The sequence below is a fragment of the Lontra canadensis genome, unplaced genomic scaffold (assembly GCF_010015895.1).
Source record: "Lontra canadensis isolate GAN:19392208 unplaced genomic scaffold, GSC_riverotter_1.0 scaffold24, whole genome shotgun sequence".
NCBI lineage: Eukaryota > Metazoa > Chordata > Mammalia > Carnivora > Mustelidae > Lontra > Lontra canadensis.
The window spans coordinates 22009027-22027806 of NW_022631018.1; the positions used below are offsets into that span (position 1 = coordinate 22009027).

Genomic DNA, 18780 nt, shown 5'->3' on the forward strand with positions numbered 1-18780 from the left:
GTAATGTGCTTCCCGCAGACAGGGAGCAGGAGTTACATTATTTGTGGCCCGTATTGTTGGCATTATATCTGTTTCTAAGCCTATTTACGAACGACAATATAGGTCCTGTCGGCTGAGGAAATCAGAGCTGCTTAAAATCCTCAGAAGAAACAATGCTCTTGAAGTAGGTGTCTGAGTCCGTGGATTTGCTTAACCATGACTTCAGGCGGCTGGAGTAACACAGATCAGTGCACCATTTTAGAAAAACCATACAAAAGACTGGCTTAGGGAATAGGCCCAATGTGGAGCTCAAGGTGGGGCTTAAACTCACGACCCTGAGATCAAGATCTGAACTGAGATCAGGAGTCGGACGCTTAACTGACCGGACACCCACGTACCCCAAGAATCTCTTTTATGTCTTTTAAAAAGACAACTGAGGGGCTCCCGAGGGGCTCAGTCGGTTAAGGGTCTGCCTTGGGCTCAGGTCATGATCTCTGCTCCTGGGATCCAGGTCCAGAGCCCGGCCTAGGGCTCCCTTCTCAGCGGGGAGTCTGCTTGCCCCTGCCCAACTCATGCTCTCTCACTACCTAGCCCTCTCAAGTAAACACGATCTTAAAAAAAAAAGAAAAGATTTATTTGCTTTCGTTTATTCATGTCGGAACTAATGCAACCATGGTTTGAGTGGCTTTTTCACTTTTTTTCATTATGTTTACCTAGAAGATGAACAGATTTCCGTCAGTGAGTTATAACACATGTAGCACTTGGACAATTCATGAAAACTTCCTAAATCTGCTTCTAATGCGATCGTGCTTATTCCGCCCTCCACAAGAGGGACTGCCTCTTTCAAAAGTGGGCACTCACCCTCTGTTGAAGCCGGCAGGATCCTGCGGTGGAGACACTTGGTACTGCTCTGTGGCTGTGTGACTGACTGTTTTCTGTCGTGAGCTGACAGTGACCTGGACTTCTGATGACTTGTTTGCCTAATAGTAAAAATTTTGAGTTTCTCATCTATCTACCTGGTATTCTTTGTGTTTCTCTTGGACTGTCCTTGTTTTAAACTTGTGATCTCGTTTCAGCCGCGATAGCTGTTCTTGGCTGCTTTTGCTGTGCTGATCCTGTCCTTGTCTTCCCCGCAAGGAGGGGTTCTGGACTGTCTTTTCTTGGAGGTCTTGGATCCTGCACATCTTCTCTGTTGTTTCTAAGTTGGTGTGGGGCCTGCTTTTACTCTTTTCTACTCACTTAATTACATTATGAATTTTAAATACACTGTTACCATATTGCAGCTACATCTGTAAAGCTACATTGGTTTTTCTTTTTATCGCTGTATAAGGAGCTCACAGATTACAGTTCTTGGGACGTGGGTAAGGATAAACGTGTATTTTGGATCTGGGTGTGTGGTGTAAGTGGAGAATCAGAAATGCTATTGGATGAATTAGGTCTGTTTCTTATTAAGCCTGCTTGCTACTAGAATAGATTTTCTGATCAGCTAGTGGAACAATTTGAGATCCTGTAAGACCTAAAAGCCTCGCTGGTTCTCGCTTTAACAGTTTTGCTAAACACACTGTCACCTGTGGTTGATTTAAAGAGATTTTACGGTGTTTTCACTATTAGAGGGCAGAAAATCGTTAACACATTTGCAGTCAAGCTAATTTCAGGTGTATCTTCTCTTCTGATTAAAACTTACTGAAAGATTATTAGTGAAGTGGTATTGCCCAGAAACACAGTGCTGGCTAGGACCTGATCTTTATGCCCCAGGACATTTGCTATGCATGTCTGCTGGGATTAGTATTAAGTTCCTTCTGTTGGATTGAGTAATGCTTGTGATTTCTTTTGTATTTCAGCATGGAAAATTAAACTCTTATAATATCTAGCTCTGATTTGGCTTTTACTAATCACATTTTAAAGGCAAACTAGCCCTATTTTTCAGTTAAAATATTTTTTAATTTTTATTTCACTTGATTTAAGTTGTAAAAGAAATAAAATTCCTCCAATCTGATTATGAATATGCGATATCGTCTACTTATGTACCAGTTTTGTTGGTGTATGAGCTCTTGGCTATGTAAATGATTAAAACTTTTCTTTCGCCAGGTCTTACCCAAATAAAGCGTGAAACTTCTTCGTTGACATTTTTCTGTCCTTTGTTTCATTTCTCACCACCTGTCTTTGGTCTGTGCTGCGGAGCACGGCATCCACACTGTGGTGGCGTCTCGTACCAGCCTGGCTGCTTCTTCGTAGGGTAGTTTTGTACGTGTTTCTGATCCTCAGAGTGTCCTTTTCATGGGCTCTTAGTGTCTGTGAGTAACGTTTTGTTTTCTTTTATTTGTATCTTATCATTGCATGGAGTAAACCTAAATTTCGTGGTTTCGGGGTTTTTTCAAGTCACGCCGCAGTCCGGGGCGTTTCCCGGCTGCAGGCAGCGGTCCGGTGAGCCAGCTCCTCCAGACCGCGGCGGGACGGGAGCGAGGCTGGATGTGCGGGTTCCAGGAAAGACCTTAACAGCCGAAGAGTTATTTCCGCAGGAAATGTTTACTGATGCGGAGACTTGTAGCAAATTGGAACTACTAGATTATTAACTACGAAAACCACTTTTGTCATACTTTTGAAGAATACTCTCTGTTCATCTACCTTGCTAACAGCTTTTCTCTGAATGATTTTCTCTCTATAAAAGTTCTCCAGCACTACTCATAAATAGTAAAGTGATCATTGTTTCTCTTTCTTAAAATTTTGATAAGCTTCAGAATGGTTAGGAGGAAGGAAACCTTCAACTCTGAATAACCAGCAAACTGGGTGAGGACCCTGGAAAGGTTTCAGAATTTACAGACTCATATTTATATTGCTCCGTTCCTGGTTTTGTGGTATATATCCACAAGAGCAAAATTATAAGTCATGCATGTGTAAATATATATTTTTGCATATTGTAGGGGGTGTAAACTTTTACCTTCACCCTCTTCGAGTGTTCTGGGGTGAGCCTGGGAATTAAATGGGCGTGAGATAGCTCAGCAGCACATGGGCATACGGGTTTACCCACAAGTTCTACCTGACACGGGAGCCTTCGTAAGGGATGACGACCCAAGAGATAGAGTAAACCTGCCGGCTTTTATATTAGGTCGAGCAAAGAGCAGCAGTTATGCCAGCTGTGGAGGTGATTGAGCCTGTGGGATGGCAGAAGGAAGAGAAGAATGATTTCCACAAGGTCTGTTTGTATAGAATTCTCAGTGCCACCTTCTCATCCTTAACGATAAAAATCCTAAATTGTTTATTTAAGATTGCTTATTTTATTTTTTGTTTATTTTGTTTATTTTTTGTTTATTTGTTAATCGTTTATTTGAGACTAATTGTTTATTATCTTGGTATAGGGAGGATGTTTTTCCTATGGGAATTTTATCTCCTGCTTTTAAGAAAAGGAAGGTCAGAGGGTTTTTCTTGTATTTGCTGAGACACTTGATCTCTTTAACTCAAAATAGTCAATACACCAGAGCAATGTATTTTGGGGTGGCATATTCTGGGCTTCTTCAATATTCATCAGTTATTTAACTGAATGATGTGTACAAGCCGATGAAATATTTCAATTATTTTATGGTAGTATTTTATTGTAGTATGACAATCAGATTTGAGGGCTAGCAGAACTGGGTTTAAATTCAGTTCTGTCTCTTACCAGCTATTATTCTAGGGGACTGTTTAATCCCTTGACTATAGATGATAAAAATCTATAAAATGAATCTATAGTCCTGCCTCATAGGCTGTTGTGAGGGTTATGTGGAATAATAGGAGTAGCACATGCGATGCGTGTGAGAAAGACTGTCTTCTCCCAAATTTGCGTTCTCTTTCCGCAGTGTAGACTTGCTTCTGATAAGTGATTGTCCTCTCTGAGACTGTATTTTCTAATGTTCCCCGTATAGTCAGTCACGGGGTTTGTTGAAACGGCGGTCTCTCCTCCACTGAATTGCTTTTATGTTTTTTTTCAACAGTCGTGCATGTGTGGACCTATTTCTGGGTTTTCAGGTCTGGTCCACCGGTGTGTACGTCTGTGGCTCTGCCTGTCCCGCGGTCTGGATTGCTGTGCTAGCCAGTGCTTGTGCAATGCACTGGACTGATTTCTTGGACTTTTTCTTGAAATTGTTCTGGCTATCCTAGTTCCTCTACTTCTTCATAGAATTCTGGAATACTCTGTATCTACAGAATACCTTGTTGGGAGTCGGGTAGGAATTGCACTAAATCTGTTTATCAGTTTGAGGAGAATTGATGTTACTCTTAAGTCTTCTGAGTCATGGATACTCTATGACTCCATTTACTTAGGTTTCTGATCCGGCATCTTGTAGTTTTCGTAACAAGTTCTGTGCATGTTTTGTTAGATTTATGCCTCCTACTTTTTTTCTTTTTGAGTGATAATAAATGGTACTATAGTTTCAATTTCAGTGTCTACATACTTGTTGCTAATATGTAGACATACAGTTGAGTGTTGTATGTTATCTTGGTGAAGTCAGTATTAGTTCTAGAATATTTTTGTAGTTTTTGGGATTATCTGTATAGACAGTCTGTCATAAACAATAGGGACAGTTACGTCTCTTTCTGATCTGTATGCCTTTTCTTGCTTTATTTATTGGCTTGAACTTCTTTTTTTGATATTCAGATAACTTTATTATTTTTTATTATTATCTTCAATTCTGGCTTCAACTTCTGACTATATTGAATAAGAACGATAAGAATGGGCAATCTTGCCTTTCACTATTAGGCATAAGGTTAGCTTTAGTTTTTTTGTAGATGCTCTTTATGAAGTTCAGGAAATGCCCTTCAATTCCTAATTATTTTGAGAGTTTTGATCATGAATAGGTGTTGAATTTTTTCAAAATTTTTCTGCATCAGTTGATAGGATCATGTAATTTTTTCTTCCTAAATCCTGTTAATATAGCAGATTACATTGATTAATTCTTTTTTTTGAACAATGAACCACGCTTGCATTCCTGAATAAACCTTGCTTGGTCATGATATATAGTTCTTTTTATATATTGCTGAATTTGACTTGCCAATATATTTTTTTTTATTATTTATTTATTTATTTATTTATTTTTTTAATTTTATTTTTTATTTGCCAATATATTTTGTTAAGGATTTTTACAACTACATTCATGAGGGTTGTTGATGTGTAATTATATATATTTTGTACTTTGCTTTTGGTATTAAGGTAATACTATTTTCATAAAATGACTAGGAATTATCCTATTTATAGGATAAATTTATATTGCACCTTTTTAAAAATTTTTAAAAAGATTTTATTTATTTATTTGACAGAGCGAGAGATCACAAGTAGGCAGAGAGGGGGAAGCAGGCTCCCTGCTGAGCAGAGAGCCCAATGCGGGGCTCAATCCCAGGACCCTGAGATCATGATCTGAGCCGAAGGTAGACGCTTAACCCACTGAGCCACCCAGGCGCCTCATATATTGCACCTTTTTTAACCTAACATTGTATTTTGAATTTTTTTCTGTGCAATTAATCTTTGAAAACATAATTTTAAAGTCTGAATAATAGTTGTGGGAATGTACTCCTCTTTACCTTTTCCTTTATTATTTAGAAATTTTAAAATGTTATTAATACTCCTGTGATTAGTTTTTTCCTGTGTGAATCCTTGTGGCTCTCTTATTTGTCCTTAGAATAATTTCAAAAGATGTTATTCGTATATCAAATGATAAAATTTTCAAGTTTTTGATAAACCCCAGTTTATCTTCCAGAGAGAGGGTGTCAGCTATTTCCACGGTGCTGTGCATTTGCGATAACCTGCTTCATTATATTCTAACTCCTAAATGGTATTTTACTTGTACGGTTTCTTCCGATTTGTTACTCGGGTATTTACTCTTGTGTCAGTCCACACTCGTTCTTTGGGGGACGACTCATACATCCCCAAGGTTTTCAGTTTTGTTGTTATTAACTTTTCTGGGAATTATCTCATTTTATTTTTTGCTAGTCAAATAAAATGGCCCATATAAATTTTATTTATTATGGTCATGTTGGTGGGATGTTTAGAATAAGCTTAATTTTTATAAAAATCTTTTATTTATAATTTTTATTGCATCTGCAGAAAGTTGAGAATGCTATATGTCTCTCTACTTCTGATACTATTTTTCTTTATAAATGGTGTGTCATACATTCTGTGCATATAGATTTGCGATATTCTAGTTTTACTTTTTTAAATATCCTAAGATACTCCCCCCCGACTTCTGTTTTGTTTATTGCTAATATTGCTACCCTGTTGGCAATTTTGATTTTGCTTGCAGTATCAGAATTAGGGGATTCGGCTGGGTTTCTATCATTTGCGCTACAAGCGTCTCATTAGACCACCTTCCTTACCTAAGAGAGGATGTACGCCAGCTTGAGGAGGAAAGGTTGTGGTAGGAAGGATGGAAAAAGGAGAGACCGTGGAAGAGGGAGCACATGTCAGCTGCCACGGGAGGACCTCGTCCTTCCCTCTTTTCTTGCTCGGATCTGCCGCCGGCATGGATCGTGGCGCTTGCCGGGTGCTGCCAGCTTCTGCAACGGCGGCTTTTCTTCCCTTGAGAATCAGTGTGTGTGTCGGGCTGGAGTCACTGCGACGCTGCTCACTTGTTTCTCGTCTGGTCCGTGTCCAGGTGACTGGGACACCTGCATCAGCCTCCTTGGGTCCCAGGTGAGTCCGTGCACACCTGCCTGAACTCTGGCACCTGGTCCTCCATCCTGGCTAATGTGAGCCTGGTGCCAGGTGGTTTTCTTCCAAGCGGTAGCCCTGTGTCTTATGATTTAATGTGAAAGTTTAGTGTGAAAAGTTTTGCTCTGCCTTTTTGCTTATTGATGCCAGTTGGTGTTAAAGTGCCTGTTTTCTTCAGTTGCCTTGCATTTTTCTTTCCATATTTGGTAAAAGCCAGTTTTAATTTAAATGGTTAAGTCTACTGTTTCTGTAAAATACTATTTGAACTTCAGTGTACCTGAACATTATATTATTTCTCTCTCACTCTCCAACCATGATCGTTTTATGAACTTTGTGGACAAAGGGAGGGATCATCTTCTAATCCCACATACTGATCATTTGGCCATGCCTGGGATTTTTTCCAGGGTATTTGTTGTTGTCTGTAAATTCTATTCTATCACACATTGGAATACCACGTCTTTTTTTTTTTTTTTTTTAACCATTTCTTCTTTTTCCACCCTTCCTACTACCACCTTTCTCAGGCTGAGGTACATCCTCTCTTACGTAAGTGAGGTGGTCTGATGAGGACACTGTTAGCTCAGCTGATGGAATCCTAGCCCAAATCCCCTGATTCTCTCTCATTTAACAGTTCTGCTGGAAGAAGGGCAGAGACTACGCTAGGCTAGGGAGGAATCTAAACAGAGATTTGGTCAACATCTCTCTTCTCTCTGGATTTTATATTTGCTCTTCTTGACTGTTGGCCTCATGCCCTTAGATAAGCTTTGCCCAGCACCTTGGGAGAGGGGGACTGTTGCCAGCAGTGCAGAGCTCACATACTTACGAACGTAGTGGAGAGTGCTTTTTTCCATGGTTCTAGCTTAAAAAAAAAAAAAAAAAATCCATCCATCCCAGGGAAGGACTCTGATTGGCTTTTGCCAAGGATAGGTGCATCCCTATGTGCATTACTCTGGCCCTAGCGGAGTGCTGATAGGTCTGCCACCGCCTCTTGTCTGCGTAGTACGGGAAGATGGCAGGCAGTTCCCTTTCCTATCAAATGATTGGTGAGATCAGTTTTTCAAAAAGAGGATGGGAGCTTCTAATTCCAGGAGAAGCAAGAGTTTTTAGAAAAACAAAGCAATAGATTTCTACTATTGTTGCTTGGATAGACTGTGGCTACTTATTCAGAGACATATGACCAATCCAAGTGAAAGGTACAGGGATATGGAACTGAGGCACTGTGAGTGGAGATGGAGACGTGATTTGACATTCAAAAAATTCAAGAGCGTTCATGGAGTTATAAGCAAATCATTAAAAAGCAAATTACTATGCAAACACCAGCCAAGTGAAAAAAGCAGTCTGCTTTGTTTGACCCTTTTGAACTTGTTTGCTTCATGGCATGCAATTTTACTTCTTGTTCTTTTTGCTACTAAATTTACATAGTTATTGTTATTTGTTCAGTCATCTGAACATTTTCCATCTAGAACAAAGTGAAGGACATATGGTTATTGACAGTTTGTTGTTTCAAGCTGTTAAACACAGAGCAGGTTTCTTAAATGCCTCTCTATCCTGCCTCCACACATAACCAACTGAATATAAAAAAAGCAATATCCTTGACTCACATCCTACTCTTCTTGGCAGAATGGCAATGTTACTTGAACTATCTTTTTTATTGGTTTATCTTTGAATAGAATTATTCTATTCAAGTGGTACATTTCACGGGACATGGTTTAATGTGATTATAGATTTATAATAGATGTAGATTGGGGGTTTCTCTTCGTATCGGTTAATGCATGGGGCTTAATACTGCTTCCATATTTAGATCAAGATTCTTATGTAATCATGTAAAGCGTTTTCTTTATTATAACAAGGAAGATCCTTTGAGGTACCCAGAAGACCAAGTCTATTTTCATAAAAATAATCAGTTCAATTTACCTTTTAAAATGTGGTGACATTTGCACTAATGGAGCAAAACCAATGGTAGATAAAACTGCCAGTGCCTTAGCAAAATGAAGATAGTGGTAGCAAACAGTACTAGGTACTAGTAGTCACTGTATTTTTAACTACCATGTGCTTGCAGGAAAAAAGCCACTTTCACTTAAGAATGTCCTTAATGAAGCAGTGAAAATGATTAATTTTATTAAATTCTTGGCCTTCAAGTATATGTCTTTTTAATATTGTGTGTGAAGAAATGGGAAGTATATATAAAACACTTTTGCTCATAGTGAAATGTAAGTGATCTTTAGGGAAAGTACTTGTCTAGTTGTTTGAGTTGTGAGCTCAACTAGATGGCTTTTCCGTGGACTGTCATGTTTACTTGAAAGAATGACTGACAGAAACGTTGGTTATTCAAACTTGCATATTTGATATGAATTTTTCTTGAAGTAAGTAGGCCTGTTATTTCAAAGAATTGATGACTGACAAAAGTTATGATGACTGACAAAAGTTGTTACTAAAGATAAAAATCCCAAAGAAGGTAAAATGGCAAATGAAAATCATAATTTGCAAAACTGTATTTACCACCTTAAGCTTGAAAGTTTCCTAATAACTTACAGACTATTCTGATGAAATTGGTGGTGATGTTAACAAATGTGATTTTTTTTCCCTGAGGTACTGTAATGAAAATAGTCAGCATTTGGAAGATCTGTATAACTCAGTAAACTAATAGTTTCCAAATGATTAATATGTGATATTAGAAAGTCATGCATGGGTAAAAGATTCTTTCAAATTATACAGTAGACCAGTGGATTTTAATGTAACAGAGCAAAAAAAAAAAAAGTTCATTGGTAGAAGTTTGAAATTATATGTTACAGTGAACTTTGAAGAAAATAATGCTTATCAAGTAAAGAATGTATACATTTATATTAAGGGCTATTAAAATACTTCACTATTTTCTAACTAAATATACTTTAACCAAAACAACACATAGCAGCAGATTGAAAGCTGAAACAGATATAAGAACGCAGCTGCTTTCTATTAAGGTAGACATTAAGGAGATTTTTTTTTAAATGTAAAAAACAATGCCACTCTTCTCAATTTTTTTTTTTTAGAAAATATGGGTTTTTTTTTGACAAAATGTTATTTGTGTCACCATGTAAAGAATTTTTGTTATATGTAAATTAATAAATATTTAAGAATTTTCTTAGTTTTTTCTTAAAATTGTTCATTTATAACAAATATGGTTATATGATCTATATAAATATAAGCTTTTTAGAGTCTTTAATAATTTCTAAAAGCTAAAGTGTTCATGAGAACAAAAGTTATGAGAACTTCTGGGCTATTGGATAAAACCCAAACCTCTAAATATGGTTTATAAGTCCTTTTGTCATATGGCTTCTGCCACCTGCCTTGCCTTCTCTCCTGTCTGACTTCCCTTCCACCAGAAGAATTGTGCCTGTATTCTATCCCCATACCTTTGCTCACTGCTCTGTTGTCAGTGACGGACGTCATGAACATCCGTTTTCCTGCAGCTCTCTGTCTAAAGTCCTGTCTCCCAAATGCCTCTCAGGACATTCATCTTCTTAGGACATTATAAATTCTCCTTTATCTGAAATTAATGTAACCACTTCAGCTCTCTTATACCTATTGTTTGCATGGTATTCTTTTCTGTCATTTATTTTCAACCTACCTGTTTCTTTATATTTAAAATTGGTTTTCTGTTGATAGCATATGATTGGATCTTATTTTGTTAATTTGTCTAAAATCTCTGCCTTAAATGGGAATTTTTAGTTCACTAACATTTAATGTAATTATTGATATGATTGGTTTCAGGTTTACTATTTTATTATTTATTTTTCATTCTCCCCTCCCCCCCTTTTTGATCTTTATCCTTTCTTCTTTTGGATTAATTGATATTTCCGAGGATCCCATTTTAATTTTTTCATTGGCCTTTTAGGTACAAAACTTCTTTCTCTCTCTCTTTCTTTCTTTCTCCCTTTCTTTTGTGGTTATGCAAGGACTTTGGTTCTCAGATTTCAGCGTATAACAGAATCACGGGGAAGGTCTATTTAAAACCGTGATTTCTGGTCTCCACCCATTGAGATTCTGATTCATTGGGTCTAGTGTTGGTCCTGAGAATTTTCACTTCTAAAAAGTTCCTGGGTAATGTTGATGTGGCTTATTTGAAGACTATATTTTGAAAATCGCTCTTGTAAGGTTTAAAGTATACATCTTGAATTTTCAGTCTATTTAAAATGTATTGATATTGTACTACTTCACATAAAATGTGGAAAGTTTTCATTTGTAAAGGTCCATTTTCTTCCTCTACCTGGTTTATGTTATATTTCTGATATGTATTACATTCACATACATTTACTTTATTTTTATTATTTATTTATTTAAAAAAAAGATTTATTTATTTATTTGACGGAGATGTAGAGAGAGAGCACAAGTAAGCAGAGTGGCAGGCAGAGGGAGAGAGACCAGCAGGCTCCCCGCTGAGCAGAGAGCCCAATGCAGGGCTTGATCCCAGGACCCTGGAATCATGACCTGAGCTGAAGGCAGATGGTTAAGCAACTGAGCCACCCAGGTGCCCCTATTCACATACATTTTAAAACCCACAATACAATGTTAAAATTTTTGTTTTAATCAGTCATATGTATTTTAAAGAAATTAAGAGGAAAAAATAGACTTTCATATTTACCCACATATTTGCTCTTAACTATGCTCATCATTTCTCCTAAAGATCCTATTTTTTTAAAGATTTTATTTATTTGACAGAGATCACAAGTAGGCAGAGAGGCAGGCAGAGAGCCAGAGAAGGAAGCAGGCTTCCCGCCGAGAACTGATGCGGGGCTTGATCCCAGGACCCTGGGATCATGACCTGAGCCCAAGGCAGAGGCTTAACCCACTAAGCCACCCAGGCGCCCTAAAGATCCTATTTTTAAATCTTGTTTCATTTTTCTTCAACTTAAATAACTTCCATTAACATTTCTTGAAGTAGGAGCTTGGTGAAAACAAATTCCTTTAGTGTTCTTTTATCTCAAAGTGTCTTTATTTTACCATGATTCTTGAAGTGGTGGGCTAGAATTTCAGGTGGACAGTTTGTTTTTCTTTTAGCACATTAAAAATGTTCAGCTGTCTACTGGCCTCCCCTTTTCTTATGAGAAGTCAGCCGTCATTGAAATTGTTATTCCCTATATACAGTGAGTCATTTTCTCTGGCTGCTCTCAGGAGTTTATTTTTGATCATTAGCAGCTGGACGATGATGTGCCTCGTTTTCTTTATTTAAACAAATTTGCTTGTGATTGGTAAAAAGCATAAATTTAGATACAGTAGGTCAACAAATTTGGAAAAAAATTCAGCCATTAGATCTCTAAATATTTTGTCTTATTTTAGCCTCCAGTTACATGTATATGAGACTTTTTGGTATCATTTCATCCTGCTATTCTGTTCATTGTTTTTCAAAAATTGTCTAGCCTTTCTTCAAATGAGATAATTTCTGTTGATCTCTCTCCAGATTGTTTGACTCATTCTGTGTTGAAATTTATTAAGTCTCTACTCTGAATTTTATAGTACAAATGTTGTATTTTTCATTTGATTCTTTTTGGAGTTCTTAATCCCTGTTGAGATTTCCTATCTTTTTATGTGTTTTGAGTTTATTTTTCTTTTATTCATTAAGCAGTTATGATAGTTACTTTAAAATCTTTGTTTTTAATTATAAACATCGGGGTCATCCAAGGTTGGTCTTCATTGAGTCTCTTTTGTCTTGGGAATAGGTCGTGTTTTTCTGTGTTCTCATATGTCAAATAATTTTGGATTGTACCCTAAATATTGTCAATGAGATATTACAAAATTCTGGATGTTGTCATCTTCTTCAAAGATATACTGATATTTTAAGTGCAACCAGTAAACTTGCTGAATTGCTTAGGCAATCTCTGTTTCCACTTTGGTGGGTAGTAAATCAAAGCCCCATTCAGTTCTTTTCATCTTAGCTGGGCTTCTGGGAGTCTGCTCTGTGTACGAATGCTTGTTTTCCCAAAATTTGAGCAATGTTTATACACAGAATTCAGACATTCCTCTCTGGATTTTCATTTTTTCTGGGATTATCTGTCTGCTCACTTTCCAGTGTCCATGGTTGCCTAAACCTTGTCTTCTAGTTCTTTAAGTTTGCTAATTCTGGGGCTTTCTGTCGGTTTTAGTACCGACTGTGGCTTCCCATTAAGCTGACCACTGCAAAATCAGGGAACCACTCAGTGCCTCCAGGTGGTTGTATCTTTATGTTTTTTTTTTTTTTTCTGGAGTTTATTATAGTTATTATCTGAGGGAAGGTTATTCCAATAGGAATTTCTGTTATAGCAAAAACAGAACTCTCATCTCTCTTTCTCTCTTTTTGCCTTTTATATTTAAAAAGGCTACCTTTATCGTGAGAAGAAAATAGCCATCAATATATTTCTGTAAACAATTTTTTTTCTTTTGTATTTACCTTAACTTCATTTTGGATTACTGTTTATATATGGCATGAAATAAGTATGAACTTTTGTCCCTCAGATCACTAAGTCAGCATTTTCCAATGATCCTTTCCCTCTCTCTAACTTTAATTACCCCTTGTAATTTGCAAGTATTTTCAAACTGTGCTCCATAGGGCCTTGGAGTTCCCTGGGTTCGCATGCAGCAGAGCTCTGATTGCATGTCTTGTTGGTTATTTCTTAATTCAGTGAACAGGATTTGTTAGCACCTGCTATGTGGCAAAACCATACTAGGCACTGGAGATACGGTGAGAACTAAAATGATTATGGTCCTTGCCTAGGGAGTTATATTGTCCCATGAATTTTACGTATCTGACTTCCATGTATGCATTTCTTTTTTCTTATTAAACTTGTAGAACGATAAGAGATTTGGAGATGAACTACTTTATGATTTCAGGCAAGTTATCTATTCTTCAAAAACCTGATATATTCTCATCTTTATAGTGTAATAGTAGCCTCTGTTTAAGAGTGTTGATAAATGGTATAAATTCATATTAAGGAGTCCAGTCCTCAGTAATTATTAATTTACTTCTTTCTTTCCTAACTAATATTTTTTGTGTTGATTAAAGATTTGGAATTTTGGTTAACATTCTTATATCCATTATCATCTGAGTCTTCGGTACAGATTTTTAGTGGGTTATCTAACTTCTTTTTCCTAACACTCTTTTGCTACAACTTTCTCAAATGTCTTTAAGGTCAGCATACCGTCCTGCTAATGCTGAAGGCTTTATCTGCATTCCTCGGGTCCTTAATCTCCTTTAGTTCTTGAATAACCCTGTGTTCTAAGAAGTTTCCCTATTGAAATATTTTTCTTCTTTATTTTCCTGTACATCTCTCTTTATGAATCTTTCTTTATTCATTTTCATTCTTAATTTCCAAACTTTAGATATTTTCTCAAAACTCATTCCTACCAGGTTTTATTTTTGTTTTTGTTTGCCTTTCCTCTTCTTTTTGTCAAACAAAAAATCTTTTATCCGATTCTGTTTGCACATTTCAGCTTTAACCTGTCCGCATGCCTCAGTCTAGCCCTCTACCTGTCTCGTTGTTGGAATGCGGTCCCTTATCACCGGTTTTGTGTAGGGACTTTATTCACTCATTCATCAATCATTTTTAGCCATCGGATATGCTCTCTTCTCAAATACGGATCAGTGTTCTGTTCTAAAATTCTTTTTTTGTGTTCAAAATAATTCCCCTTTTCCTAAATTGTTGGCTCATAACCTCCTTGGAAGCTTTGTGAATATAATCTGAAACTGGCCCTGAACTCAGATTGGAGTAACAGGAAGGTCACTGCAGGTTGGTAGTGAGTGGGCCGTTTTATAAGCAAGGAAACTTACATCCAGGCTTGTCTTGGGCAGCAGCAAGGTAAGTGGGTTCCCGCACCCACCTGCCAAGTCTTAAAAGTTTCTGTAGAGGTCTGGGTTCAGTCACACATCCTGTGCAGTACCGTTTGTCATTATCTCAAGACTCTGTCCTCAGAGCAGCCTCTGGGGGCGGGAAAGGCGAGCAGAACCCACATTCCAAGGGCAGGGAAGGGTGTGGGGAGCCCTCCAGTGCCTGTGTCCACCTCACTGGTCAACAGTTAGTCATGCCATCTTGACGACCTTCCCCAAGAGATTAATCAATTTGTTTCCATTAGTTGTTTTCTTTTTTTTTTTTTTTTTTAATTTTCAGTGCAACAGAATTCATTGTTTCTGCACCACACCCAGTGCTCCATGCAAAGTTGTTTTCTTCTTAAAGATGCTATCCATCTTCAGTCACTTGGACTCAGAACCTATATTCCCTCATTTTCACACTGTGTCCAGTTTAGTCCTGTTCTTGTTCAGAAATATCTTATGTTCATGACTCCTTTCTCTAGTGCTGCCATCTAAGTCCTGTGAGCCTGCTGGATGGTTTCAAAGGCCTTTGCTACTCTTTTATTCCTTTTTTGCAGACCAGATTGCCTGTCATTATTACATCAGTATTCCTCCTAAAACACTATTTTGTCCTGTGTTTTGCTCAACATTTTCAGTGGCTTCCATTTCTTCTGGCAGTGTTTCCTTTGGAGGAAAAATACTCTTGATGGGCCCGCAGTGTAGACGTGAATTATTGTAATTATAATGCAACTTAAATATGTCCCAATATAACACTAAAAATAAACCTTTGCACATGCAACTGTATACCTAAAGCAATTTACAAATTCATTACAAGACTATAAAATGAATAAAATTTAACAACATTGGTAAGATAAAGGATGTTTGACGAAATTCAGTCACCAGGTCATGGATATGGTACAGAGGGCTATGGGCCTGTTCTACTCTTCAGACTTCTGAGAATGTTTGTTTCTACAGGATGCTCTGGTATCATTTCGCCTTCACTTGGTACAAATGTCACTTCAGAACTAGGTCTCTAATTGTCTTTTTTTCTCCATTCCTCAACCTGCTACAATTATGATAGCACTACCTAGCTGCAGTGAATAGTAAAAATAGTGCACAACCCCTGGGGACTTGGGTACCAAACAAACATCCAGATCATCCAGAATATATGAGGGGGTGTGTGTGTGTGAGAGAGAGAGAGAGAGAGAGAGAGAGAATTTTAGTTGATGTGAAAAAAAGCTTAGAATATTTTTATACTAAAGTAATGGAATCTCAGAATCAGTCCCAGATTCTCAGAATCTGCAGGCCCTATTATAAAAAGCACTGATCTGTGGGATAAGGACCAAATTCCTCATGTTGATATCCAAGATCTTCATTAATTTGGATCAAGTCTCTTTTCCTTTTCAGCTGTGTTTTTTTTTTTTTAAGATTTTATTTATTTATTTGAGAGAGAGAGTGAGAGAGAGCATGAGAGGGTAGAAGGTCAGAGGGAGAAACAGACTCCCCACGGAGCTGGGAGCCCATAGGGGGACTCGATTCGGGGACTCCAGAATCATGACCTGAGCTTAAGGCAGTCGCTTAACCAACTGAGCCACACAGGCGCCTGTTTTTGTTTTTTTGTTTTTTTTTTGTTTTTAACTTCTTTTCTGCCTTACTGTCCTATGAACATGCTCACATTTTCTCAGACCTGTGCCTTCTGTCCTTTTATACCTGTGTCCCCATATGCTCCCACCTATCTACAGGCTTTCAGTACCAGTTCATGCTCTCATTTCTCCTTAAAGCTTCTGCCATCCCTTCAGTTATCATTTGATTTTTCTCCTTTGAACTCATCCTTGGAACTCCCATATCGCGTACTTTGGCATTTCATTTTTTTGGTAATTTGCATGTTCTCTACATCATTTGACTTCAGGGGCTTTAAGGGAAAATAGTATCTTAAAGTCTTTTTGCATAATCTTCAGGATCATTGTTGATATTCCTGAAGCACTTACTAAGTGAAATAAGTGATTACTGATGATGCTTGATGGTAGGGATTTAGTTTCCCTTGGCGAAATACGTGATTTCTCCTGTAGAGTGTAAGCAAATAACTTTGAGGGAGAAAATTTGCAATTCTAAGAAATGAAAATGCCTTGGCAGTTTTGTATTTTTGCATCCATTTGTTCTGTATTTTCAGGACTGCTGGGAAAGATCCTCATGGCTATCCGGGATGCAGGTTTTGAAATCTCAGCTATGCAGATGGTAGGTAGTTTGCAGTAACTCATAATCTATTGATAGACTTCTTTTTTTAATATTTTGTATTGAATTTTCTCTATGTACTTGTGAACTCAACACACTAAAAATAAAAAGGTATAGTTACTGACCTTGATAACCTTATAATTAAAAATGTTGTTGAAATTATTTTACCCATATAATCTTTCATTGAGGAAACTAAAATTCAAATGGTATGCCTAATTCAAGGTTATAAAACAGGTTTATACAGTTCTGGTGACTTTGGTTGCAATATAAATATGGATAGGAACAATGTATTTAGTTCCTACAAACAAAAAATAGAATTAGGTTGAGTAGTTAATACCAAGCTCTTTGTTGTTCAGTGACTAAGAGGAGAATAGAGAAAGAGAATCAGTTGAGATTTTTCCCTTAACTAGCGCCTTTTGCTGGTTTCTGGAGTTTCTCCTCAGAACCTTCTTTGGAGTTAGCACATTTCAGACTCTGACAGTCACAACCCTTGACCTCTAAAGCCCACGACTGGTGAGAACTGCCTAGTGGATACGTTTATAGGAAACCCTTCACTGAGGAAACAATGCCCATTTCTGCCGAGCTCATACCTTTGTGTTGTACTTACTGGTGCACTTGACAAAAAATGGGGTACAAGTTGTTACAGGAATCAGATAAACAATTTGGATTTTACAATGTGTGAAGACCAGCAAGTTTATGCTATTTTGATAACGAAATACTGACTTTGGAGCTGAGATTTTTCTTACCAATGTAATTTATACATTCTTTTCCTGAACAGGAGCTGCTTTTGATTTCTGCTAAGTCTTAGATCATCCAGAGTCAGGGGTCGGGGCAGTAACTTGGATTCTGACAGTTTTGTGTCCCTAATTTGTCAGAATGCCCGCAGACCAAAAGCCAGAAATATCAACTAGTTTGCAGAGTCATCAGGCAAAACTTGGAGACTAATGAGAAAGTTGATACTTGAAGAATCTTGCCTAGGATTAGAAAGAATTGTTAGCTAAAACGTTCTGAAAGTATTAGCCTCGTGATGTATTCATAGGATTGTAGGACCTAAGCCTGCTTTAAAAATGTGTGTTTTATAGAAATTTTAGATTTAAACATTAATCTGACTCTAGGCCTGTGACCTAGCATAGTTGACTAGAGTACATGCTTGGTGAAAACAAGAATAATAATTAAGAAAAGGATTGATTGAACCTGTGAGGAAGGCATGATAGTTTAGTGGCAATCACAGTCATTCAGTTTTGGAGTCAAGAAGCTCTATTTCTGAATTGCGGGTCAGCTGTCCTCTACACTTAATGAGTCTGCTGGCCAGTGAGAATGTTATTATTTACCTCAGTGGATTGTTTTAGGAGTTAAATGAAATAACCTTAGGCAATGCCTTCTAGAATTTTCAGGGCAAATTGTAAGTACATAATAAGTTATATATTCTATTATTTTGTTATATAAAATATACAGCAGGTTGTGGGACTGTAGGATAAAACACTGAAATCAAACCAAATTCACTGCCTGTAATAGCTACGGTGCCTATGAAATAAATCCTCCCAGTTTGAATTATTTCCCTGGTAGGCAAAAATTTCTCCGTGATCTTCATTTCTGGTAACAATAAAGAAACAAAGTAGGGGACAAAATATTTTTTTTTCAGAGGCTATTTTTTTTCAGAAATTTGAGGTCTTCGTTCTTGAGACCCTAGAACTTAATGTAATTTTATTTATTATTATTTATTAAAATATTTTATTTATTTATTTGACAGAGAGACATCACAAGTAAGCAGAGAGGCAGGCAGATAGAGAAGGGGAAGCAGGCTCCCCGCTGAGCATGGAGCCCGATGCGGGGCTCAATCCCAGGACCCTGAGATCATGACCTGAGCTTAAGGCAGAGGCTTAACCCACTGAGCCACCCAGGTGCCCCAATGCAATTTTATTTTTAACCAATTTGAATCCAGCCTGGATAAGAGTCTTTATAGGTTTATCTTACAAGCATACTCTTGCTATTCTTCTTGAATTTGGATTTTCAGACAATTTGTTTAAATGCTTTACTGTGAACCAGACTAGGGATTTTTCTGAACGCTTGGGAGGAAAAGGGTATTATTTTTGGCTGT

At 37.4% G+C, this 18780-nt stretch overlaps 1 protein-coding gene across 3 annotated transcripts in view; it reads left to right on the forward strand.

Annotated features, from left to right (window-relative positions):
- NME7 (NME/NM23 family member 7) overlaps window positions 1-18780 on the forward strand; it is a 248605-nt gene that overhangs the window by 79369 nt on the left and 150456 nt on the right. For all 3 annotated transcript variants that reach the window (XM_032863039.1, XM_032863038.1, XM_032863040.1), the window contains exon 8: window positions 16621-16685. In XM_032863039.1, coding sequence (XP_032718930.1) covers window positions 16621-16685 — 65 coding nt within the window. The remainder of the gene's footprint in view (window positions 1-16620; window positions 16686-18780) is intronic.